This window comes from Podarcis melisellensis, assembly GCF_964234715.1.
Source record: "Podarcis melisellensis genome assembly, chromosome: 16".
Taxonomy (NCBI): domain Eukaryota; kingdom Metazoa; phylum Chordata; class Lepidosauria; order Squamata; family Lacertidae; genus Podarcis; species Podarcis melisellensis.
Window position 1 is genome coordinate 36,814,337 of NC_138533.1, and position 27,340 is coordinate 36,841,676.

General features: G+C 46.6%; 1 protein-coding gene across 3 annotated transcripts in view; it reads right to left on the reverse strand.

Moving 5' to 3' along the window:
- The window catches only part of TMEM132B (transmembrane protein 132B), a 385,081-nt gene that overhangs the window by 271,733 nt on the left and 86,008 nt on the right, over positions 1-27,340 (reverse strand). For 2 of the 3 annotated variants that reach the window (XM_081893267.1, XM_081893268.1), the window contains exon 2: positions 2,401-3,307. The exons of the other annotated variant lie outside the window; for it this stretch is intronic. In XM_081893267.1, coding sequence (XP_081749393.1) covers positions 2,401-3,307 — 907 coding nt within the window. The remainder of the gene's footprint in view (positions 1-2,400; positions 3,308-27,340) is intronic. 3 annotated transcript variants of the gene reach the window in all.

Here is a 27,340-nt window from a genome sequence, read left to right on the forward strand (position 1 = left end):
TAAGGGAAGCCATGACTCTTTTGAGTTATACGATACAGCTTTAAATGTATTGTTCAGATGGGCCTGAATTAGGACTGATGAATGTGGTGGACGTACCCCAAGGTAAAAGATTTCTGGGAAAGGATTTATAATGAACTGAAAAAAGTGTTGGAAAACACATTTATTAAGAAACCAGAAGCATTTTTACTTGGTATAGTGGGCGGTGTAATCCCCAAAAAGGATGTTACTTTTTTCTGTATGCCACAACAGCTGCAAGAATAGGGAGGTATATCAGCACACACGCCTGAAAAACAAACTTCTCACTGCAACAGTGCCAGTGTGTCACCATACACACATACGTCACGCACCCATAGTCTCCAGCCGTCTACCACCATGCCACTTGGCCATTTCTCCAACTGGCCAGCGCCCAGCTCATGTCTAAACTTAGGACCTTACACAGATAACTAGAGACAGATTTCGGGGGGGAGGTTGCATCCCTCTGGGGCTGCGCCCCCAGAGGGGTTGGGTGCACCTCTGATAGTAATATATTCTTTTGTAGGGGGGTGTTTAACTGTACATTCCCTTGGTCTCCTCTTTCAGTGGAGAGGCGATCCAAGGATGAAATAAATAAAATTCCATCGCTCTTGCTGCCTTTTGAGATCCATGTTCAAAGTAGGCACAGCATGTCTCTCTTGAAGTTGCCAGTTATAACTCCTTCCTTTTCTGGTGTCTTAACGCTCTTCTCAGCATGCAACACTTTCCAATTACCTCTCGGCCTTTTATTCCCCAGAAGTTGAGCTCCAGCTTCTTTCTGAGATTAAACAGCTCTGATCTGAGATGCTGACAGTTAAGGGTACAGCAAAAAAAGAAGGCGATATAAATGATACAGGCTGGATATTCTTTAAGAAAATTAAAATGTTCTCAGGTTCAGAATGCTTGGCAGATTCCTTGATGAGCAAATAAAGATATCTGGCCTGAATCACAATAGTGGTTCCCTGTCTCGTTAGTGCAGGTGTTAATTAACTTAGCCATAGGAGAGTATCCACATTACTATCCACACTGCTGTTGTGGCTGGTCTCTGCGCTTTATTTGTTCATTAGATTCCATTTATGAATCACTTCCCATAAAATATCTCAGAAGTGATTTCACAATAAAAGACACCGACCATAAAAACAATTAAGATGATTCCATATATAAAAACAATTGTGGTTGGGGCAGCCCAGTCAGATGGGCAGGGTACAAATAATTGATTGTTATTATAAAATTATATTATCATATACAAAACAACAACAACACCAATTTCAAGTACAATGTAGATACAGACTGGGGTAAAGATCTCAAACAAACATAAGATGTCCTGCTGGATCAGGCCAATGGCACATCTCGGCCAGCATGCTGTGGCCAATCAGATGCCTCAGAGGGGAGGCCACAAAGAGAGCACAAGAGAAGGTCTCTCCCACCCTTCAGTTTACAGCAAAGGTGGTCAGAAGCACTGCAGCCTCCAGCTGTGGAAGCAGAGCATAGCACTCATGGCTAGTATCTCAACTTAAAAGGCTTGTTGGAAGAGAGATGCCTTTGAGGGGTTCTGAAAAGATAACAGAGGCAGCATCTATCTGATGTGCAATGGAAGGGGCTTCCAAATAGCCAATGCCACCACACTTAAAAGCCCAATTCCTGTATCAGAAGGACAGACCTCCGAGAAGTTGGTACCTGCAGGAGGCCCTCTTCTGCAGAGTGCAGTGATCAACAGTATACACAAGGGGTGAGACAACATTTCAAGACATCCTGGTCCCAAGCTGTGTAGGGCTTTGTGCACCAGAACCAACACCTTGAAGTTAGCTCGGTAAATAATTGGCAGCCATGTAAGCTTTAAAACTGGGGTGCAGAACCTGCAAGAGCATAAGAACAGCCTGCTGGACCAAGCTTCCTGCTCTCACAGATGCCTGTGAGTGGGAAACCTGCAAGGTAGGACCTGAACACTGTGGCCCTCTCCCCTCCCGTGTCTTCCAGCAACTGATATTCAGAAGCATCACTGCCTCCAACTGTGGAGGCAGATCACAGTCTGCATGGTCAGTAACCCTCAGCAGTCTTCTCCTCCATGAATTTGGCATGCAGTCTATCTATGTGGACCCCTGTGTGCATACACATTACACATCCACAGTTAGCTTTCAGGAAGATGAGGAGGACACTGTGCTAAAAACCTACAGCAGAAGCAGAGTCTTCTCCATCCAGCATGTAACACACCTGGATTTTGCTGCAGAAATGAATTAGGGCTCAACAGCCTACCTTCTGACCAGCTCTGTGTTTGATGATACAAAGGATGAGCCAGCCAACCCAAGTGGGTTCTGCTCTGTTGATTTATGACAGCACATACATATCTTTGGAGGGGAGAAAAACATTTTTAAAAACCACAACACTTACCTTAGTGTAAACTGATCTGCTAGAGACCCGCTGGCAAGGGATACATGGAACATGACAAGGTCACCTTCCTTGACAGGACTGAGTGGTAAAGAGAGCACAAGGTTATCGTCAAGATTCAGCAGGGACTTCTTTAGCCGGTCTTGCGTTGGGTAAAGAATAACACTGCCAATCCTCTCCATTGACGCCGAAGGCATCTGTGCTTCCTCTTGCCCATCCAGATGATGAAAGCTTTCAAGTTTCTGGTCCTCTGAAGAGCATTCCCCGTCCTCTGCATATACCCAATAGAAAAGCTCCACGGTGATCCCTTCCAAAGAGTCCGCCATCGGTTGATACTCTGGGGCCAATGGTGGCGGCAGAGATGTAAATGCAGAGTTGAACCAGCTCGGTGAGAACTCCAGCTCTGCAACACACAATCCCAGCTGACCTTTCAACCGACAACTGCCAACAGCTACTCTATCCTCCTGGAAGGCCATCATCCTCACGCAGGGCAGGATCTCCGATGGTTCATAGTCTCCCCAGTCTCTGCCAGCGATGTAGAACAAAGCCTGGACTTTGGGCCTGATGGGATATATGGAGCTGTCAATAACACGTGATCTTAGCTTCCAGTTAAAAGCGACCTCGTTGGCAAAACTGAACAGAGTGGATGTCAGCAGGAGGTTCGGAGGCACCGTTTGCTCCACAGTAAATGGGCCATATGTCACATTTAACACCGGCAAGCTGGTGGCTTTGTAGACAAGGAAAGACTCCACTCGAGACTGCAAGCTAGCATTCCTCATGATATCCTGGTTGGTTTCTTTTAGGAAAAAGGAAACGTCGGTGTTGGAGATGTGGTAACTCACAGGGAGGTACACCGGCAAGCTCGTGAATCGTTGCATGCTGTCTACCACACCTCCTCGGCATTCCACCACTGCAAGCAACAGAAAATAAATTGCGGAAAATGTAACTTAGAGGCCCTGTTCATTGTTCCCATTCAGCCCCTGTTCAAAGCAAATTATCTGCCATGCATTGTAGAGCTTTTAAAGAACACTGGGGGAGGTTGCTTCTTATGGGCCAAATATCATTTTATGACTCAGTGAAGGCCTATAGGTCAAAATGGTGGCCCTGTGTTGATTTCTCACTCATTTGCATTTCTCCACCCCCCAACCCCAGAACCAACCAGAGTACGGCTCTGAAGGGGGAGTGTCCTTTTGGAGATGATCTTGTCCTAAAGCAGTTACTCTTACAGAAGGCCCCGATAGAAAGCTGGGCTCCAGATCTCTGCCCAAAAGGAGGAACCTCCAGGCCTCCTATGAAGGAAGAAGTAACACTGGGGCTCTATATTAGGGGCAGCTTACTGGATCCTGCTGCTGACCCTCCTTGGGTCAACTTTGAGAGGAAGGTGGAACCACTCACCTGCCAATCCCCTGATATCGCAATGATGGCAGGTGATCTGTTTTCCTTTGCTTTTGTGGTCTGAAATCAAACAGCATGAGCAAAAGCACAGGGCTTGGTAGTATGCCACCAATCAGCTAATTCGTAGCACCAGCAAACTCTGCTTTCAGCAGGGAGTCAGGTCTTACCTGCCCCACACTTGGCAGGGTGGGGTCTAAACCAAGTCAACCCAACCACATATAGGGTTGGGTTGACTTGGTTTAGACAGCCTTCAGGAGCAAATGTCAAGGCCTGGAGCACCAGCTAACATATAGATTCTGTATGTAAGTAGACTTCTTTCTGATGTCCATTGACATCATTCTGATGTCCATTGACATCCATTGAAAGAGTGAACATCAGAGGAGCATGGTGGGAGGCAAGAGATGACTGCATGGTCCTGGGGCCTCCTCAGCACATGGAGAGGTTTCTGTAACATCTCCACCCCCTTAGGATTCAACACACCCACACACACGCACACAGGTTCCTACTGAGAAAGTTAATGGTAGCTCTTAAACACAAAGGAAACAAAACTCCCAGTGGAGTAAAAAATCTGCCTTGGATAGTGAAACACCAATTGATGCTAAACCAGGACGATTTGAACCAGAAATGTTAAGAAGCCAGCTAGATGGAGGGAGGGAGGGAGGGAGGGAGGGAGGGTGCATATTGTGGAGAAACAACAGAGGCCCACCAACAGATTAAGATCAAACATGGTACTGTCTGCCTCAAAACCTCAAGGTACCAATTTAATACTTATCATTATTGGGGAGAGCAGACATGCAATACTGTGACACCACCCCAAAACAATTAAGACTTTGATGGCACCTGTTACTAGCAAGGATGACTCAGACAATGCCAGCAGACTTTGCAGTGAAAAAAGAAAAAGTGAAATTTGCAGGCTCCTTTCAAAAAGGCTTTCATTTTTATGTCATTAAAACTGCATTCCTCAACTTCCCGTGCCAAATCACTCATGAGATCTGTCATCCTGGCTTCGATCTCATCCTCTCTATTTATAAAAAGCTGTTCTGTTTATTTTCAGCCACTTGACATTACCTACATCTTAATTAAACCCTTCTGCATTTTGATCAAAGCCTATTCACACCTATCCTCTGTATCTCAGTTTCTACACTTCTGGGAACAAATACATCATTTTCTTGAAGGGTTGGCCCCTAACAATAGACAGAGTGGGGCAGCTGCCTCAGGCAGCAGATGTTAAGGGCCTTACAGTAGTTCCCCCTCTCATTTTCCCCAAGTCCCCTGAATTAGCCAGTTCGCTGCACCTCCTAAGCTAGCCTGCTGCCCTCAGCAGCAGTGGTGGAAAGAAGATTCAACAAGCCCTAACCCCCAAGACAGTTCAGTTGGTAGAGCATGAGACTCTTAATCTCAGAGTTGTGCGTTCAAGCCCAATATTAGGCAAAAGACCCCTGCAGGGGGTTGGACTAGATGACTCCTTTGGTCCCTTCCAACTTTACAGTTCTATGATCTACGATCTAAACTTGGGTCCAACGTACCTTAAGTGCCGCCTGACTAAGCTCCACCTCAATCACCGGGATCCCCTAGGGAAGCCTTTCTGGATGTTCCCCATGTGGCCCCTGAGGTTCAGTCACACACTAGGAATCAGCCCTTCAGTGTGACAGGCAAGAAAGAAAGAACGGTCCAGTGGAGATGGAGTGTGCCATGAAATGCTGGATGACTGGCTGTTGTGAATAAAAGTGAAAACCAGGGTCCCATCTGTGCATTAATTTGCAAAGCCCTGAATAATTTAAGCCCAGGGTATATTAGGGACCACCTACACCTTTATAAGAGACGCGAGTGGCACTGTGGTCTAAACCACAGAGCCTAGGACTTGCCAATCAGAAGGTGGGCAGTTCAAATCCCAGCGACGGGGTGAGCTCCCATTGCTCGGTCCCAGCTCCTGCCAACCTAGCAGTTCGAAAGCACGCCAGTGCAAGTAGATAAATAGGTACCACCTTGGCGGGAAGGTAAACGACGTTTCCGTGCACTGCTTGGGTTCACCAAAAGCGGCTTTGTCATGCTAGACACATGACCCGGAATCTATGCTGGCTCCCTCAGCCAATAAAGCGAGATGAGCGTCGCAACCTCAGAGTCGTCCGCGACTGGATCTAACAGTCAGGGGTCCCTTTACCGTACACCTTTATATCTCAGCTCAGTCGCTGAGATCATTTGCAGAAGCATGTCACTGATGAGGCTCGTTTGACAACAAGAAATGGAGACTTTGGTGTCATTGGCCAAACCCTGGGGGACACTCTGCCAGGAGAGATTCAGCGGGCACCTTCTGTGCCAACTTTTAAACACCTGCTGAAAACTTTTCTTTTCCTCCAAACCTATGCAGGCAATTAGGAATTCATCTTCCCACAATGGTTAAATTGGTGTCTTAACTTGTTATCTGGTTTTTATTGTGTGGTTTTATGTGCTTTTGCTGTAAACCGCTTTGATATTTTTTATGAAATAGCAGTATAGAAAAGTTTTTTACAAAATAATAATAATAATAAATAAATAACCATTTAGAACAGTATCATACCACTTCTGGAAATGCAGTTTGCTAATATTGCTGAGATCTGCTAGGAGACCTCTACTCCCCTCATGGAGCTACAATTCCCTGCATGGTTTAGCAATCAAACCCTCTTCCCAGGGAATTCTGGGAATTGCGGCTTTGTGGTGGAGGGGGGAATAGTGATCTCCTACAACTTTCAGCACCCTTAACAAACTACAGTTCTCAGATGTTTCGGAGGAAGCCATAACTGTTTAAACAGGCACAATACTGCTTTAAATGTATAATGCAGATGGGCTGTTGTTGGGAGGGGGGAGGCATGGAGTGGCTGAAATGGTGAACTCCACGCTACAACATTTTGCCACAAGTCTCTCTTGCACCTTCACCTCCCTGCTGATCTCCTTCCCATCTGGCTCAAATGCATCTTAGCTACAATAGCCATCTCAGAAAGCAACCTGGATGTGCCTGAAAAGTCCCTCTGCCAGACGCGAGGGCCATTTCAGCAGACTCCATTACCAGGTGGCTATTTATAGAGGCCCTTGACAAGGAACGACACACCACAGCAGAATCTGAAAAATGGAAGTTTCCACCAGGTGAAGCTGAACTTGATGCCTAGGAAAGCTGAGAAGAATCAAAGGAGAGCGAGAAGAAGGTAAAAGGAAGTGCTTTTGTCTGCCACTTAGGAAATCTGGCAGGTTCCGTATTATATTATAAATGAGGTGTGGAAATCAGCCTAAAATTTGGTCTAGCTGACTCCCATCTTCACTGCTACAGCCTTTTCCTCTTGAACCTGTTGAGATTTCTATTCCACCTTAAGAAGCAGACATGGAACTGTTGCGTGTCACATGTCTGTTTACATACCAGCACAGCTTGCTGGGAACTTCTGCTGTGTGTATAGCTTTTGTTTTTCTCTGTGTGTCTCTGAGAAGACAAAGAGAGGGACAACATATTTCTTTGTCCTGATTTATGATTAATAAATCCATAGTTGTAGTATGCTTCCACAAGCCTCACGCCTATCCTGTGTGTGCAGTTCACTCTGCTGAAATAGTATGCCCTGGCTTTGAAGCCCAGGTTGCTGATTTACACTGGACCAGAGACCGATGGGTCTTCGCAGCGAGACGGCTGGAAGGAGATAGCCCAGCTGGGCCTAGCCAGCTGGCCTTGCGGCCCTCTGCATACCTACAGAACCTTCCCTTGTCACACCTCAGCATTCCTTACTTCTTTAGGTTGCTCAGATCCCTTCGCTAGTTCTGCATCCCCTTTCACATCCCGCACAAACACCTGGAATGCTAAGGGTCAGGCAATTAAAACTAATCTGAAGGAGATTCAAGACAGACCTAAGCAAGGAGACTGTTGCCTGCAAACCACCAACTTTGCATTATCTTCAGTTATCTGATGTCTAGGGGATCAGACATTTTAGTTGATCAAAAGATTGTTATTTTGAAAAAAGAAAAAAGAAAAATTCAAAACTAAATCATCTACAAAACCAGCTTTCCACAAACTGGAGCCCTCCAAATGTTGGTGGACTGCAATTCCCGTCATTTCTTACCTTTGCCCATGCTGGCTGGGCTTAGACTCATAGAATTCACAGCTAAAGCATCCATGACAGATGGCCATCCAACTTCTGCTTAAAAACCTCCAAGGAAGGAGAGTCCACAACCTCCAGAGGGAGACCATTCCACTGTCGAAGAGATCTTACTGTCAGAAAGTTCTACCTAACTTTTAGTTGGAATGTTAATCCTACTCTCCAAAGTAAGAGAAAACAAGCTTGCTCCATCTTCCATGGGATAGCCCTTGAGATATCTGAAGATAGCTATCATACCTCATCTCAGTCACCTCTTTTCCAGGCTTAACATACCCAGCTTCCTCAACCGTTCCTCCTAAGGCTTGGTTTTCAGACCCTTGATCATCTTGGTCACCCTCCTCTGCACACGTTCCAGCTTGGCCACATGCTTCTTAAGTTGTGGTGCCCAGAACTGAACACAGTATTCCAGGTTGGTCTGACCAAGGCAGAATAGTGGTCCTATTATTGCCCTTGATTTGCATACTAGACTTCTGTTGATGAAGTCTAGAATAGCATTACCTTTTATGCTGCTGAATCACACTGTTAACGCATGTTAAGCTTGTGGCCTACTATAACCCTCTAGATCAGACATAGACAAATTCTGGCCCTCCAGATGTTTGGGACTACAATTCCCATCATGCTTGATGAGAGTTGGAGTCCAAGAACATCTGGAAGATACCAGTTTTGAGAAGTCTGCACTAAACATTGCAGCTCTACTGACATATGATTATTTAAACGTCCAAGAACATACATAGGAAATAGAAAACTTGTCTTATACCACGTCAGATTTTGATAAATCCCACTCAGTATTGTCTACATTGACTATGCAAGGAGACTCTCCAGGGTTCCAGACAGGGCTCTGTTGTTAGCCCTATGTGGGGAAGCGGGGGATTGAACCTGGGACCTCTTGCATGCAAAGCGGATGCTCGACCACCAAGCCATGGCCCTTCCACAATAAAGCCACATTCCAGTTTCCACACAGAGATGGGGTCAGCAGAGTTTTGACAGCTTCTGTTCATTAAAAGGTGCAGATAAGAAATAAGAGCTGACTTTCACTGAAACTTTAAGAATTCACTTCCCAGAACAGAAGCTTGATTTGCACATCTTTTCCTTGATGTAAGACAAGCCTCCCACAGGACTCTAGCACCTTAGACCTTGCGCTAGGAAGAGATGGTATCTTGCCAGAAAGCATGCTCCACTCAAAATTATGTTGTGTGTGAAATAATTCATGTCAAGAGAGGAGGCTTCTGGCTCCCCCCCCCCCAAAAAAAAATTGTCCCTCCAGTCATGATATCTGAGGTGGTTTGACTGTGTGATAAGACTGTACCACCACAGAGGCCAAACCCTGATGTCCTCAAAAACATAGACTCTGCCCTGCTGGGTCAGTCAAAAAGGTCCAAACAGCTACAATCCAAGAAACCCATGAAGAGGATGTAAAAGACGACAGTTCTCCTATGTCATTTCTTGCGTGCAACTTGAACATGGAGGCTCTACATAACTGTCATGGCTTGAAGACTGCCTCAAAGGCCTTGGATAAAATTAAACATATAAACAAATATCAGCAGCACACAGACAGCTAATTGGCACACCACCGTCCTTGCTCAAATCTTGGTGGAACTTCTGCTGAAGAATAAGAGGATTCACCTTTCTGCATGCAGACTGTAGCTCAGTGGTGGATCACCTGTTTGCACACAGGTATACCAGGTTCAATCCCTGACATTCATTGGCAAGTGTTTTTAAAAAGAAGAGGAATGATAAGGAAGTCTTTGCTTGCCAGGCCTCTCCATCTGGTGCCTGGAGTCCTCCCCAAGCCATACCCCTCGCTGGTCTTGCTTCACTGGCCCCAAATGTTTTGGGCCTGTCTGGAAAGCATCCTTGAACTCTGGTCATGCCTCTTGCTTCCCTGAATGGAGGACAGCGAGGGGGTGTGGCTGTATTTAGAAACCAATAAACACACAGGACGTAACCGGCTGTACTTTTGAATAAATAAGGTATACTGTTCATTGTATCAAATTGAAGATTTCAACGGAAGTCTCATAAAGTTCAACGAAAAAAGCAGAAGACCCAGTGGATCAGTTCATTCTCTAGTCAGTTCATGCATAAGGTCCATACACGTAAAATGTCTATTCCACCTGTCCCATTATCCACATAAAGGGTTGTTACAGTTCCACGGAATCCTTTCACAGAGTCTAAGACAAGGATTTCCAGAATATTAGCCTTGTTTCGCCATCCTAGGCTTCATCTTAGATCCACTATCCTGTAATATTACATATGAGCCTGTACTGCTGATGAAGCATGGATGGTGAAACAAGGCTAATATTCCGGAAATCCTTGCTCAGAGACTGTGAAAGGAACTGTAACAACCCTTCATGTGTGTTGTGTATTGAGTCAAAGGATTTTATGTCTGTATTATTATTGTCTGTATTTGCATTAGGGTAAAGTAACTGCCTTTTGGTTCCAGAGGGTACAGCTACTATTGGTTCATTTAAGCTGCTGTATTTGGATCCTCTGTCTTATTGGTTTCCTCCCAAAGGCAGGAATGTGATTGCCTGATATTGTTCCCTCCAAAATGTATCCTTTCTAGTTAGTTCCCTGTCCCTATAAATGTAGCTTTCCCCTCCTCAGTCTCAGTCTTGTTTGCTTGAATAAAGAAGTGTTACTAGAGAACTGTCTCCAGCATATTATGTCAAGAGAGCTGAAATCACAAACCCCACGTCACAACAACTGGCGACGAGGATGGGATCCGGAATGCTGAGGAGCGGTTAAACGCAGCCCTGCCTCAGAGTCCGGATTGTAGCTAAGAACAAGACTCACTGGCCAGCTGAGAAGACGACCCTGCCCACAGGATCATGGAGAGTCCAAGGGTATTGGAGCCCTTCCAGCTATCAGAGCCCCACACGTGGGAAGACTACGTCGAACGCTTCGAGTTCTTTGCAGTGGCTCAAGGGATCACCGATGCCAGCAAAAGAAGGGCCACATTCCTGAGCTACTGTGGGCCTGAGATCTTCACGCTGGCCAAGGCATTGCTTGCTCCAGCGAAGCTAAGTGAGACATCTCTCAAAGATATTCTTGCCTGCCTAACAAGCCATTTGGCGCCTACTGAGACCAAGATGGCCCGGCGGATGGAGTTTCATAAGAGGCAGCAGCGTGCTGGGGAGTCTGTATCTGCATTTCTAGCTGAACTGCGGAAGCTCGCTCAGCACTGCGACTTCCAAGATCTGGAAGAGACTCTCCTGGATCGTTTTATCGGTGGTCTGAGCAGCAAGAAAGCCAGAAGACGCATCGTGGCTAAAGAAGAGGTTACCCTTGCTTCAGCCTTGAAGGAGGCCACCGCCACGGAGAATTATGAAAGAGAGGAGCTTGATGCCAGTCGCAGGGCCCCTAAGCCACAGATAGAAGTTGCGCATGCCATGGACGAGCTAGAGGCTACTCCGAGCCAGAGCCCAGTCCGTGGGGTCGAGTCAGTGCGTCAGGCCTGCACAGTGCACAAAGATCACCGAGGCAGGTGCCCTGGTTGTGGCGGAAACCATGAGCGGAAGAGTTGTCGTTTCCGGGATGCTATGTGCCGGACGTGCGGGAAGACAGGTCACATCGCCAGGGTCTGTAGATCGGTGGCGTTGGGAGCTACAGGAGCACCTAGACTGGAGCATCGCAGACCGCCCACAGCAAACCATGTTCTAAAGGACTGCCACTACGTAACGGAGATCAACGGGAGGGTCGTGCAGTTTCCAGCGCAAGGCAAGGCACACGTCAAGGTGAAGATTGAGGGTCAGCTGTGCGACATGGAGGTGGACTCCGGATCTGGATTCACTATCGTGTCGGACCAGACCGCAAGGACATTCTTCCCCAGGGGTAAGTTGCCCCCTCTGGAGCCCTTCCCGGCAACTTTGCAGTCATACTCAGCGGGCCGCATCCATGTCATGGGAATGTGTGCCGTGAGAGTACAGTTCCGGGACAAACAGGCGGTACTCAAACTGGTGATTGCGAAGGGCAGTCGCCCCAGTCTCCTGGGCACTGACTGGTTCCCCGCCCTGGGACTGAGTATATCAGGGCTTAATTCAATCCAAACCTGCCCTGAGATGAGCGAGGCATTATGCAAAGAATTTGCTGGTCTCTTTAATGGAAAACTGGGTTGTTATAAAGGGCCCCCAGTTGACTTCGAATTGGACCCTGGGGTGGCCTCAATCCGACTCAAACCAAGGCGAGTGCCATTTGCACTGCAACCCAAGATCGAAGCAGAGCTGGATAAATTGGTCAAGCAGGGAGTTCTCTCACCCGTGGACTCCGCTAAGTGGGAGACTCCAATCGTCACGCCCCTTAAAGCAAATGGGGAAGTCAGGATCTGTGCTGATTACAAATGTACTATCAATAAGGCACTCAGGGGAAACTCATACCCCATTCCAGTTGTATCACATCTGTTGGCTAAACTGGCTGGGGGCAAGGTGTTCGCCAAAATTGACCTGGCACAAGCTTACCAACAGCTGCCAGTAACCCCACAATCAGCGGAAGCACAGACTATTGTCACACATAAAGGGGCGTTCAGAGTTAACAGATTACAATTTGGAGTTTGTGTGGCCCCAGGGATTTTTCAAGGGCTCATGGAACGCCTGTTAAGAGGTCTGCCGGGGGTCTTGCCATTTTTTGATGACGTTTTGATTGCTGGAAAAGACCCACAGGAACTGCTTGCGCGTGTCCGTGCAGTGTTGCTCAAGTTCAAGGAGGTGGGGTTGCAACTAAAAAAGGAAAAATGCAGTTTTGGGGTGCCAACTGTGGATTTCTTGGGGTTTAAAATTGATGCATCAGGCATCCACCCCACAGATGCTAAGGTTAAGGCCATCATCGAGGCACCACGACCACAGAACAAGACGGAGTTGCAGTCATTCCTGGGACTTATTAACTTTTATCATTCGTTCTTACCCCAGAAAGCTTCGGTAGCTGAACCATTACATAGACTGTTGCAGAAAAAGAATGTGTGGCGATGGGGGCAGGGACAGCAGAAGGCTTTTGACTCCTTGCAAGGAATGCTGAGTAGCAAGAGCGTCCTTGCTCATTATGATGAGTCGAAGCCGCTGGTCCTGGCATGTGATGCCTCTCAATACGGCCTGGGGGCGGTGCTGAGTCATAGGGAACCGGATGGGTCGGAAAAGCCCATCTCTTTCTATTCCCGTACGTTGTCGCCCACGGAGCGCAACTATGCTCAAATTGACAAAGAGGCGCTTGCAATTGTGGCAGGAATCAAAAAGTTCCATGATTATGTGTACGGTCGCCATTTCTCCATTGAAACGGACCACAAACCACTGTTAGGGTTGTTCAACCCGAACAAACAAACGCCACAAATTCTCTCCCCCAGAATGTTGCGTTGGTCTATATTCCTGAACGGGTTCCAGTACACCTTGACCCATGTGCCGGGGAAACGGTTGTGCCACGCTGATGCGCTGAGTCGATTGCCCCTTCCTGGCGGGAGCAATGAGGATCCTGCTCCAGCGGAGCATATAATGATGCTGGAAACACTTCCGGGGGCTCCTGTAATGGCTACTGATATAGCTGAGAAAACGAGGAAAGATGCTGTTCTCTCCCGTGTGCTCACTTGGGTGGGGAGGGGGTGGCCAGGTGGTCCGCATGAAGACAAATTCAGGCCTTATGCGACAAGGCAGCACGAGTTGTCCATGCATAAGGGTTGTCTCCTGTGGGGAGATAGGGCGATCATCCCAGCACCACTGAGAAACAGGGTTCTTGAGACGCTTCACATGGGACACCCGGGAATGGTCAGGATGAAGTCGCTAGCCCGATGTTATGTGTGGTGGCCTGGAATGGACCAGAACATAGAACAATGGGTACGAACATGCAAGGCATGCCAAGAGGTGCGGCCAGAAGTGGCCAGAGCACCAGTTCACTGGTGGGAGCAGTCCAGATCTCCCTGGAGCCGGCTGCACTTAGATTTTGCTGGGCCATTCCAGGGGAAGGTCTTTTTGGTTATCGTTGATGCATATTCCAAATGGTTAGAAGTGGCGATGGTCCCTAGCATGGCATCAGCTGCCGTAATCAAGGTGTTGAGGCAGCTGTTTGCAACCCACGGGTTACCTGAGACCATTGTATCAGATAATGGGGCAGCTTTTGTATCCCAAGAATTCAGGGCATTCTTGGCTGATAACTTCATAAGAGGGGTCACATCTGCGCCCTTTCACCCATCCTCCAATGGGCAGGCGGAGCGCATGGTAAGAACAGCCAAAGAATCCATTGCGTGCTTAATGGAGGGTAACTGGTCAGCTCGCATCGCGCAAATGTTATTTTTGCAGCATGCGACACCGTGTACTGCGACGGGCAAGTCGCCAGCTGAGCTGCTCTTGGGTAGAAGACTGGTAACGGTGCTGGATTATGTCCACCCGGATAAAATGCCAAACCGTAATTCAAGAGCAACCCCCCAGGCTGAGACTGACACAACAAGGTATCTCACCCCTGAAGATCTGGTCTGGGTGAGGAACTATTCACAAGGTCCGCGGTGGGTGGCTGGTGTGGTCACCCGGACTAGTGGACCTGTGTCCTATTATGTGACCTTGGAAAATGGGCAGGTTTGGAAGAGACATATAGATCAGCTGAGGCGCCGGGCGCTCAGCAGGGAGGAGTCTGATAATTCATCCCTGGCTAACGATGCAGAGCTGCAAGACCAGAGTGAAAATGGCCCAGAGGTGCAGTCACCAGGGGCTTCAGCAAATGAACCAGGGTCTGCTAGTCCTCAGGATGACGAGGTACAGGTAGAGGACCCTGAGATGTCTGGGACTCCATCTGTTCCTGACGAAACCCCTATAGCAGCCCCCCTACCACAGGTGACACCCAATCCAGAACCGGCAACACCTGTTGTCAGGAGATCAAGTAGAAGTTGTAGGACCCCACAGTACCTGAGAGATTACGTCTGCTGTGCTCACTGGGGGGGAGGGGTGTTGTTTATTGAGTCAAAGGATTTTATGTCTGTATTATTATTGTCTGTATTTGCATTAGGGTAAAGTAACTGCCTTTTGGTTCCAGAGGATACAGCTACTATTGGTTCATTTAAGCTGCTGTATTTGGATCCTCTGTCTTATTGGTTTCCTCCAAAAGACAGGAATGTGATTGCCTGATATTGTTCCCTCCAAAATGTATCCTTTCTAGTTAGTTCCCTGTCCCTATAAATGTAGCTTTCCCCTCCTCAGTCTCAGTCTTGTTTGCTTGAATAAAGAAGTGTTACTAGAGAACTGTCTCCAGCATATTATGTCAAGAGAGCTGAAATCACAAACCCCACGTCACAACAATGTGGATTATTGGACTCTATGAACAGACAGGTGGAATAGACACTTTTACATGTATGGACCTTATGCATGAACTGACTAGAGAATGAACTAATCCATTGGGTCTTCTCCTTTTTTCGTTGAACTTTATGAGACTTCTTTTGAAATTTTCAATTTGATACAATGAACAGTATACCTTATTTATTCAAAGTTACGTCCAGTTACGTCCTGTGTATTTATTGAGTATGTTTCACGTAACCATAGGTTTGTTGTTGTTTTGTGTTTAGAAACCAACAAAGGCAAATTGTGCATCTGTTGCCCCGCCCACTTTTACCTCTAGCTCCACCCACCAGAAGCATGTGGCCCCTGGAAGGTCATGCAGAAGGATGTTCAGCCCTCGGGCTGAGAAAGGGTCATGCACGCACGCACGCACACCCAAGGGATCCACTGCCAGTCTCCACAGCAGAGACAATACTAAGCTAGAAGAAGAAAAAGAAGAGTTTTGATTTGATATCCCACTTTATCACTACCCTAAGGAGTCTCAAAGCGGCTAACATTCTCCTTTCCCTTCCTCCCCCACAACACTCACTCTGTGAGGTGAGTGGGGCTGAGAGACTTCAGAGAAGTGTGACTAGCCCAAGGTCACCCAGCAGCTGCATGTGGAGGAGCGGAGACGCGAACCCGGTTCCCAGATTACAAGTCTACCTCTCTTAACCACTACACCACACTGGCTCCCTATCTAAGCTAGATAGACAGGTGGTCTTATCCAGTACAAGGCAGCGTCTAATATTGCTAGAATTCCATCCCCCCTCTGAAAAATATGCAAGTGTTGTTGCTATGCTGTGCATTGCCTTTGCCTTTGCCTTCTCACACTACTCGAGAACTTGACCTCTTTTGGGTGCAGATTTAAAATATTGTATACAAAACATATCTTCCTCTCCCATTTTCATTCCCCCCCCCCCCAGTAACTGCAATTCAGAGCAAACTTTGGGTATGGGGTGCGAGCTGGAAGCACCCAGTCATGGGGAACACAGTTTACCCTGAGAGCTTGTATGGCAAGCCATAAAGCTCAAGCAATAGGCTGAGCTTGATCCCAGTCTCCCTGCAACTCAATGCAAGATCTGCATTTAGCAGCATTTTCATGAGGCCACAGGGACATCTAAAAAAGCCATCATTCTTCCCAGAAAGAGATAAGCACTTCCTCACTACCACCTTTCTGTCCCTTCCAAGATTCAAGACCACTGGCATGAATCTGGGTGTGGAAGTGGTGAAAAATGAGGTGTGGATCCAGCTCTGGGAGCCTGACACAATGCCTAGCAAATTACCTGTTGCCCTAATGGCGCTTGCGTTGAGATCCAGAGCGAAGATGAAGAGCCATCAGCTGCTCTCCCTTGAAATGCAATCAAACAAAAGACCAGCAGCAGAAAAGGGAGCAGGGAGAATATGTAACACAGCACGGAAAGGGCTGTTTTGGGAAGGGACATTATCTTATTTTTATCATTTATTAAATTTCTATACCACCCTTCATCCGAGGATCGCAGGGCGGCTTACAATATAAAAACACAAAAATACATAACAACAACAAAGAAAAGCAATACCATCACCACCCCACAGTTTAAAAGGTTGCAGATTGTTTAATTAGCCAAAGTATAAAAAGGTAAAGGGTAAAGGGACCCCGGACCATTAGGTCCAGTTGTGGCCAACTCTGGGGATGTGGCACTCATCTTGCTCTATAGGCCGAGGGAGCCGGCGTACAGCTTCTGGGTCATGTGGCCAGCATGACTAAGCCGTTTCTGGCAAACCAGAGCAGCACACGGAAACGCCGTTTACCTTCCCGCAGGAGCGGTTCCTATTTATCTACTCGCACTTTGACGTGCTTTCAAACTGCTAGGTTGGCAGGAGCAGGAACCGAGCAATGGGAGCTCACCCCGTTGCAGAGATTCAAACCACCAACCTTCTGATCAGCAAGTCCTAGGCTCTGTGGTTTAACCCACAGTGCCACCTGCGTCCCTAGCCAAAGTATAGAAGTGTATAAAATCATGCATGGCATGCAGAAAGCAGGCAGAGAAATATTCTCCCTCTCTCTTAACATTAGAACTTGTGGACATCCTAGGAAGCTCAATGTTGGAAGATTCGGGACAGATAAAGCAGTGTGTAGTTAAAACTGAGGAACTCCCTCCAGCAGGAGGCAGCGAAAGGCACAAACCTGAATGGCTTTATAAGATTACCGTATTTTTCGCTCCATAAGATGCACTTTTTTCTTTCTAAAAAGTAAGGGGAAATGTCTGTGCGTCTTATGGAGCGAATGTTTGGTCCCTGGAGCCGAATTGCCCAGGGGTAAAAAGCAAGTCATGCTTTTTTTTCTTTGAAAGAGGAAAGTGGGTGTTGAAACAAAGCCGCTGATCGTTTGCCAATTGGGGAGAGAGATAAGGGACGCTAGAGATAAAGGAGGCTGCCTGGGAGGGGGGAGGTAAAGACATCAAAGGAGGGAAACAGGAAGACAAAAGCAATAAGGAGAGAAATTAGAAGAAAAGGAGGAGTAAAAAAACTGCTCCAGCTAAGGAAAAGACACTAAGGCAAACAAGAGGGAAGGGGGTGTTAAAAGGAAACAGCTGATCAGTGGGATCGGAAGAGAGATAAGGGATGCTAGAGGAGGCTGCCTGGGAGGGGGGAGGTAAAAGCCCATGGATCCTCAGGATTTTTACATTGGGTCACCCCAAATTCACCATCAGATCACATAGCATATCCATGGCTACATCCTGCACCAAAAAAATCACGCATCCACTGTTTCCTGGGGCTGCAATGGTGCAAAAATGTGGTTACAAAGCACGGATCCACATGGATCCTCAGGATTTTTGCATAGGGTGACTCCAAATTCACCATCAGATCACATATCTGTGGCCACAGCATGATCCACAAAAATCATACATCCACTGTTTCGTTCAGAATATTTTGTTTTGTTTTGTTTTCCTCCTCTAAAAACTAGGTACATCTTATGGTCAGGTGCATCTTATGGAGCGAAAAATACGGTAATTCATAGCAGATAAGGCTATCCAATGGCTATGTTCTGCCTTCACTGTCAGAGGCAGTATGCTGACAGTTGCTGGAAACTGCTGGGGGGGAGAGGGGAGAGCTCAGGTCCTGCTTCATAGCTTTCCACAAGCATCAAGCTGGCCACTGTGAGAACAGGATGCTGGACCAGAGGAACTACTGGCCAGATCCAGCAGGTCTTTCTTATGTCCTTACGCAGTGCAAGGAACAGAGAGTGTGGCAGAGTCAAGCCACAGATGTGGGCAACCACACCCAAATCCAGAGGTGAGACGGGAGCTTTCAGAACATGTGTTGGAGAAGGAATAGGCAACCTGGGGCCCATCATTATCCCCCTCCACCCCATGAACCAAATTTCTCCCAGTCTTGCCACACTCACAGGCACATTTGGTGGGGATGTGAGAAAGAGCCTTTTCGGTGGTGGCTCCTAGACTTTGCAACTCCCTTCCCAGAGAAGCTAGACAGGCTCCCTCCTTGCTGTCCTTCCACCAGCAAGGTAAGGCTGTCTTATTCCAGCAGGCTTGGGGGAACTGACTGCTGTCAAGGAAGGGCCTTTTAATAGTGCTGTGCTATATTTACTATGTGTATTTTAAGAGATTTGGAGTTTAAATTGTTTTCATTCCATTGTATTTTAATTACTTTTCAACTATTATCTTTTATGTTTTTAGCTTCCTGTGTTTTATCCATGTTTGTTTCAATTTTTGTAAGCTGTCTGGAGTCCTGGCTCTGCGAGAAATACAGGATATAAATACGAATAATAATAATAATAATAATAATAATTGTAGTAATTATAATAATAGCATTTCCAGCAACTGATCTGTGAAATAGCTTAAACAAAGGATCTGTTATGCTCCACGGCACGCAGCTTGAAAACATGGTTTCTGCTACCATGGGGGGTTCAGAGTACCCCCCTTCCGTTTGCTGAAGTTTCGTTCTCAGTTCTGCCTGCTTATCTTTGCCAATGTTCAAGTGGTGATGAAAAATGCATGAAAGCCACATTCGTGCCCTTAGATATTTTGTCGAAATCTTCCACACACACACACACACACACACCACATCACAGCAGTAGCAGTAAAAGCATACAGATGGAACTAGAGAAGAAATCTAGTCTTCATGTGTTGTAGCAAGTTAATGGCTGTGGGGTTTTTTTCACCCCCTGGAAACAGGGTGATGCTTGGTGCTACCATCCCTCTCTTGCAAGGGGGTGGGGACCATGTGGCTCTGCAGATGTCCTGGACCACAACTCCCATCATTCCAAACTATTCTGGCAAGGGCTAGTGGGAGTCGATCAATGTGAGGAGGGCCACAGGTTTCCCCATCCCTGTTATTTATTGATGCTTTTGAATTATAGTGCTGGAGGGGACTCTTGAGAGTCCCATGGACTGCAAGAAGATCAAACCTCTCCATTCTTAAGGAAATCAGCCCTGAATGCTCACTGGAAGGACAGATCGTGAAGCTGAGGCTCCAATACTTTGGCCACCTCATGAGAAGAGAAGACTCCCTGGAAAAGACCCTAGTGTTGGGAAAGATGGAGGGCACAAGGAGAAGGGGACGACAGAGGATGAGATGGTGGGACAGTGTTCTCAAGGCTACAAGCATGAGTTTGACCAAACTGCAGGAGGCAGAGGAAGACAGGAGTGCCTGGCGTACTCTTGTCCATGGGGTCACGAAGAGTCAGACACGACTAAACAACAACAACATTTATTATGTTTCCCTATAGCCTGCCCCCATTCACCAAATGAGGGTGACTTACAAAAATATTCCAATAGAAAACAAGTTGAAGTTTCCTTTAAATCATAAAATGAAACCATGAAACAGGAATGATCAAAGAAAAGGGTGGCACACACCAACGCAGGAGTAGAAAGGTCCAAGCAAAGGTCTGGGGTAAAAGAATGTATGGCTTGACCAATTATCACAAGGTATACAATGTCAGTGCAAGGTACACCTCAGAGGGGAGGTGATTCTACACAAACCAGGAGCCACCACAGAGAAGGCCCTGTCACATGCCACTACCCTTTGAACCACAGAGGGAAGCAGAACTGCCAACCAGATCTCTTGTTGGTACACTCTTCTTCTATAACCAGGAAGAAGAGGAAGAGGAAGAGGAAGAGGAAGAGGAAGAAGAAGAAGAAGAAGAAGAAGAAGAAGAAGAAGAAGAAGAAGAAGAAGGGGACAGAGGACAAGATGGTTGGACAGTGTTCTTGAAGCTACCAACATGAGTTTGACCAAAATGTGGGAGGTACTGGAAGACAGAGGTGCCTGGTATGCTCTGGTCCATGGGGTCACAAAGAGTCAGAGACAACTAAACAACAAGCTTAGCTGCAGGAGCTGCTGGAAGGAGGTATACAAGATGCCATCCAACTGTCTTAGGGACACCATTCTGGATTTGTGTCAGGTTTACTCCTTAGCCTTTTCTTTTCCCAAAGATATCCCACAGATTTTTCCTTGGGATTTACTCCTGATGCCTTTCTCACAAATGAGTATAGTCGCAAGGCAGCAGAGGTTTAGTTTCAGATTAGGCTCCTTCTCCTAGATGGGCTACCTTCCCAGGTGGACAAGCCCCACCTGCCACTCAGTGTCCACCAATGGCATCTACAGAGTCAGACAGGTCTCTTCATGCTGGCCAGTCATCCATACAAGTAGGCATTTCAGCATGGCCACCTTCAGATAGCAAGAAAGCCTTCCTGCTTTAAAATACCGCTTGTAAATCTTATTAAAGTAATCCCTTCCCTGAACTCAGATTACTGCCTTCACCTTTATGGTGGAATAAAAAATTAATTTCCCCCACCATAATAAGTGCACGATAAGAAGGCATCACTCGAAACTTAACTAGAAGATTATAATTAACTCTCTTTGAATAAAGCTAAATTTAAACTCGGGCCAACCATTTGTTTCCTTACACCCCTCTTCAGCAAGTCAATGAACAGGCAAGGCTGGATTAGCAGTCCCTTGCCAGCTATGCCATTGTTAGCGGAAATGCGCTTCCCGCTCAGAGAAGCGGAGCGGAGCTGTAATCCAACACCCAGAAGGATTCAGGATTAACGTCTTCTTTTTGCGTCTGCCGCTCACCGAGGTTTAAGACCCAGAAGGTAAGGCAGATACATAGCTAATATTAGGCCACTTTTGCAGATGCTGAGCACGTTGAATTCTCCTAACATAAATGGTCTCCACGAATAATTGGCACCGAGTCTTAAGTCACCACAGCGTGACTTTATGCCTATGCGCACCGACGCCTAGGGAGAAACTTTCATAGCCAGGAGCCATCGCTCAGTGGTAGAGTCTGCTCTCCGTGCAGAAGGTCCCAGGTTCAGCCCCTGGCAATCTCCCAGCAGGGCTGGGAAACCCCTCACTGAAACTCTGGAGAGACATTGTCAGTCAGTGCACAAAGCAGGTGGACCAACGGTATGAGGCAGGGTCCTATTTTTCCACAAGCACCCTAAAACTTATGGCTGTGACGTGCCAGCGGTCTCAACCCGGGGGTGGCCAAACCCAGGTGCCTTGTTCTCTGTGTCAATCTGCCAAGTGGCCACAAGAGGCAGCTACTAGCCTGCTCTCTGCTGCACCATATAGAGGAGTACTGTGGGTGCTGGCAAAGCAGGGACAGGTGATCATAAGGAGCCAATGGGTTTTGATCCAGCCCAATATGTAGCATGTCAGCCTGGTTCCTCAGTCCGAGCAATTTCTCTTTGGGGTAATGGCCCAGCCAGTACCCATGCCTAGTATTAATATTAGGGAGAGTAAGAGGTAAAGGGACCCCTGACAGTTAAGTCCAGTTGCAAATGACTCTGGGGTTGTGGCACTCATCCTGCTTTACAGGCTGAGGGAGCCGGCATTTGTCCGCAGACAGTTTTTCCAGGTCATGTGGCCAGCATGACTAAACTGCTTCTGGTGAACCCGATCAGCACACAGAAACGCCATTTACCTTCCCGCCAGAGTGGTACCTATTTATCTACTTGCACTTTTTGGTGTGCTTTCGAACTGGTAGGTTGGCAGGAGCAGGGACCGAGTAACGGGAGCTCACCCCGTTGAAGGATTCGAACCACCAACCTTTTGATCAGCAAGCCCAAGAGGCTCAGTGGTTTAGACCACGGCACCACCCGTGTCCCTAGTAGAGAGAGTACCCAATTAAATTTTTGCTCAGAGGAAACCTATTCAATTTAATAAAGTTAGGTAAGTCAAAACCTCCAACTACACCGCCACGCAAATGAGGCAGGACTCAATTTATCTAGCAAGCTATCTCTGCTTGCCTGGCTCTTCTTGAAGCCCCCAATACAGGCCAGGAGTTCAAGAGAAGTAATAGGAGCTTTGCTGCTGCTAAGGCAAACCAGTATTTGTTGGGCCCTGTTAATAAATAAAATAAAATTTATGGAGTTTCGAAATGGAATTTTCAGAAAATATTGACGCCAAGTTTCTCTGCGTGATTTGCTTCTAATTTCCATTTTGCTCCTTAATCTCAAAGAGAATTAAGCTTTTTTTTCTCTTTCCAGCTTTGCTAAAATAAAATAAGGAGATGGGAAACCCACATTTTATACTATTTTTATAAACATTCCAGGTTTCCTAAAGAAATCAGCACATAAACAGACCTATATAAGAGTGCATAAAACTATATAAAATATGTATCTGTGGACACGCATATAAAATTATACTGCAGAAATATAGTCAGCATGGGACTTGGCTCTTTTTATGTGTATTATATATATAAGTAAAAAAAAAGCTTCCAATGCTTTGCACATAATTAGTGTAAAAAATATGACAATGTAGACGTGGCTCAGGTATAAGCAGGAGTTCAGCGTGAAAGGCTGCTGATGGAAGCCAAGCTTGATCAGATCAGAACTGCCAGAATCCATTTAAAAGAGATTCCTCCTCCATCCCTAATGAACATATGGAGCTGTCTTGTAATGGAGGCAAGCCATTGGTTCACGTAATCCATGGCAGGCAACATGCAGCCCTTGTCTTAATTGTAGCCTGATTTCAAAAGCCTCCTCCAAGTGGTCTGTTGGCTCCAACCTCACCTATGGTCAGCATGCAGCCCCAAATAGCTTACCCCCTCAAGGGAGTGCAGCTCTCAGCAGAAATAAGGGCTCCTACCTGTAATCTATCCCATTGGTATCAGTAGGTCTCAGACAAAACACTCTCATCACTTACTTGCTGAAGTTCTTTTACTTGGAGACCTTAGGATCAAGTGCAGGGATTTCTGCATGCAAAGCAAGATCTGGTTCCACATACAGCAAGAGCAGGGTTATCTTTTATAGCATGCAGATCTGAGAGGTAAGTGGAATAAAGAGCTCTTTGGTAGTCCAACTAGATGGTGAATGTCTCAAGGTAGGCAGCAATAAGATGCAGCGTAGCCCAGCCTGGAATTCTTTGTCTAAGCCAAATAAATGCTTCCTGGGAAATAGTAACAATGTTGTGAAGCCAAACTCCTCTGAGATCTCCGATCATGCAAGCCACCAGGAGAAACTTCATAATAGTGGGATGACCTAAGAAAAACAGTACTATTTGGGATGATTATGGGGGCAACTTTGGCGAGGGTGGTTCCTTGCCTCCTCGACTTTCTAATGATTGTAAGCACATTACGTCACAGCAAGCTATAATGTACTGCATTTCTGGTGGTGAAATCTCTGACACTGGTTGGTTGAGCTGTGGGAATAACACAGAATCCCAAATGTCTGCAGTTTGGTTTCTGTGAGGAAAGATAAAGTTGTTAGCGTGGCTGGGTTGAAAACTTCACACAGACTCCTAGAGTCAAGGGAAGCTTTGTGAGGGCTAGAAAGAGATCCAAGGGAATAGATATGCTAAGGGGCAGGGAACCTAGCAGAGAAGTTGCTGACAGAAGGGTGCAGAGCTGGCAGTAGATTCCAGAAAAGTACCTGAGGGGAAGTAGATTTAAGATATAAGACAGGGAACTGGGGCCAGAAAGGTCCAAGAGAAAGTGGAAGTTACCGGATTTCACAGATTAGTTTAGCAAATCAAGTTTCTGGCTTTAGGCTTCTGGGGGGGGTGTTGTTGTTTTAAAACAACAACAACGAAGTAATCATTCTGGTTAGTTCTTCTGGCCTTGAACAATAGCAAGCAGGAAAATGCTCTGCCAATCACACTTAAGCAATGTTAGTAAAACAGCCCAAAAGGTCACAAAATCATCGGCTAAACAAACTATTACAAGTTCATTTACAAAGGAAATATTGCAAGCTTAAGTACGGTAGCTCATTCTATTAACTTACAGTCATACCTCAGGTTGAAGTAGCTTTCGGATGAATATTTTTGGGTTGCGCTCTGCGGCAACCCGGAAGTAACAGAGCACATTACTTCCGGGTTACACTGCTCGCGCATACGCAGACGCTCAAAATGACATCACGTGCATGCGTGGAAGCGGTGAAATACAATCCGCGCATGCACAGTCGTGCAGCCGCGTGTTACGCTCGCTTCAGGATGCGAATAGGGCCCCGGAATGGATCCCGTTCACATCCAGAGGTACCACTGTATTTAAGAACCACGATCGTACCAGTTTGCACACAGAGAAAGACGACCAAGCCCCCATAAAAGGCACAGACTTTTGATCCTTATACAGCTGTGCTGGGCAAAACTCAGGAGCAGAGTCTGATCAGTGGGTGGGCAACCAGGAAGGACCCCCACCCGATTTATCTTGGATTCCATGATGGAAGAAAGGCAGCATATAAATGGAACAAAATAAGTTGGTATCTAACCAATCAGTTAACCAGCACCCCAACTTGTGATGCTGGGTTGTCTTCAGGGCCTGTTGTTGTTCAAGGGTTTTATAAATAACTTGGATGAAGGAATTGAGGGGATGCTCATCCAATTTGCAGATGAAACCAAACTGGGGAGGGGTAGCCAATGCCACAGAAGACAGAATCAGAATTCAGAATGGCCTTAACACATTGGAGAACTGGGCTCAAACTAAGAGAACGAATTTGAAGAGGGACAAATGTCAGGTTCTACACGTAGGCAGAAATAACTAGCTGCACCAATACAAGATGGGAGACAGTTGGCTTGCCGGTAGTACATGTGAACAGGATCCCAAGGTCTTAGTAGACCACAAGGTTAACATGAGTAAACAGTTTGATGCAGCAGCAAAAAAGCTAATGCTATTCTAGACTGTATAGTGTCCAGATCTAGGGAAATAACAGTCTCGCTCTAGTCTGCCTTGGTCAAACCATACCTAGAATAATGTGTCCAGTTCTAGGTGCCACAATTTAATAAAAATACTGAAAATCTGGAACGTGTGCAGAACAGGGCAACCAAGATTATCAAGGGTCTGGACTAAACATCAGGAAGAACTCCCTGACAATAAGAGCTGTCTGACAGTGGAATGCAATGTTGGATTAAACCCTGTGGAGTCAAAATCTCAGGGGGACCCTTGCAAATTATCTCCTAATACATTTTTGTAATTGTCTTTCAAGATCAAATTAATATTATTTTGATCCATTGTCACATGGGGCCCTAAAAGGCATGGGACCCATAGGCTGGTGCCTGCTCTGCTATTAGGTAATCCAGCACCGGCGGAATGGTGTCACTTGGAAGGTTGTGGACTCTCCTTCCTTGGAGCTTTTCAAGCAGAGGTTGGATGGTTATCTGTCATGGATGCTTTAGTTGAGATTAGCACATGGCAGGGGTTGGACTAGATGGCCTTTGGGATCCCTTCCGACTCTACATTTCTATGATTCTATAATTCTAGGAACACTAGGGTTCTGTCTTTGAAAAACATAATAATAGAGGAAGCTTATACCAAGTCAGACTACTGGTCCATGTAGTTCAGTATTGTCTACACTGACTGCTAGCAGCTCTCCAGGGCATCATTCTGGATTCACAGCTGTCCATGGAGGCGCAGGTCACTTCTGTGTCCAGGGCAGCTGTTTATCAGCTCCACCTGGTACGCAGGCTGAGACCCTACCTGCCTGCGGACTATCTCGCCAGTGTGGTGCATGCTCTAGTTATCTCCCGCTTGGACTACTGCAATGCGCTCTATGTGGGGCTACTTTTGAAGGTGACCCGGAAACTACAACTAATCCAGAATGTGGCAGCTAGACTGGTGACTGGGAGCGGCCGCTGAGACCACATAACACCGGTCTTGAAAGACCTACATTGGCTCCCAGTATGTTTCCAAGCACAATTTAAAGTGTTGCTGCTGACCTTTAAAGCCCTAAACGGCCTCGGTCCAGTATACCTGAAGGAGCATCTCCACCCGCATCATTCTACCCAGACACTGAGGTCCAGCGCTGAGGGCCTTCTGGCGGCTCTCTCGCTGCGAGAAGCCAATTTACAGGGAACAAGGCAGAGGGCCTTCTCAGTAGTGGCACCCACCCTGTGGAATACCCTCCCACCAGATGTCAAAGAGAAAAACAACTACCAGACTTTTAGAAGACATCTGAAGGCAGCCCTGTTTAGGGAAGCTTTTAATGTTTAATGGGTTATTGTATTTTAATATTCTGTTGGAAGCCGCCCAGAGTGGCTGGGGAAACCCATCATTATTATTTCAGGCAGGGGTCTATCTCAGGGGTCTACCTAGAGATGCCAGGGATTGAACCTGGGACTATCAGGTGTGCAAAGCAGATGCTCTACCACACAGTAACACTGGAAACCACTTTATACCAGATCAGATCATTGATCCTCCTACTTCAGTAACACAACTATATATGAGCACTAGGAAGTCTCATTTTTTATTTTTTTTAAAAAATCACCTTTCTAACTTTTGCAGACTGAGTTGCAGAGTTGATCTCCTAAGCTCTGCCCAGTGAGCTACTCTGGCAGTCAGGGGTCCTCAAGATTTCAGAGACTGCTAAAATCTCCCAACTACATGCACAGAACCATTAACCAACTTTTGGGATACTTTGTATTCAGTGTTGTGAACGTGCAAGCTGCGCTAAGCAAGGAGAGTGACAGCAGAAAAGCAAGGATTTATGTTAGCCGGGGCCTATCTGTCACAGAGATAGGAATGCCGAGAGAGTCCTTTTATTAAAATCAGTCTCCTGCTACAGATATTGATCTAAGCAGCTAAGGTTGAATAGCACAGCATGCCACCATCTCTCAAAAAGTTAGTCACTGGCGCAACTGTAAGACATCGGATGCAGCAAGCCAACTCTATGATGCCCATCAGAAACTAGCACCCCAAACTCCCAGTTATTCAGCAAG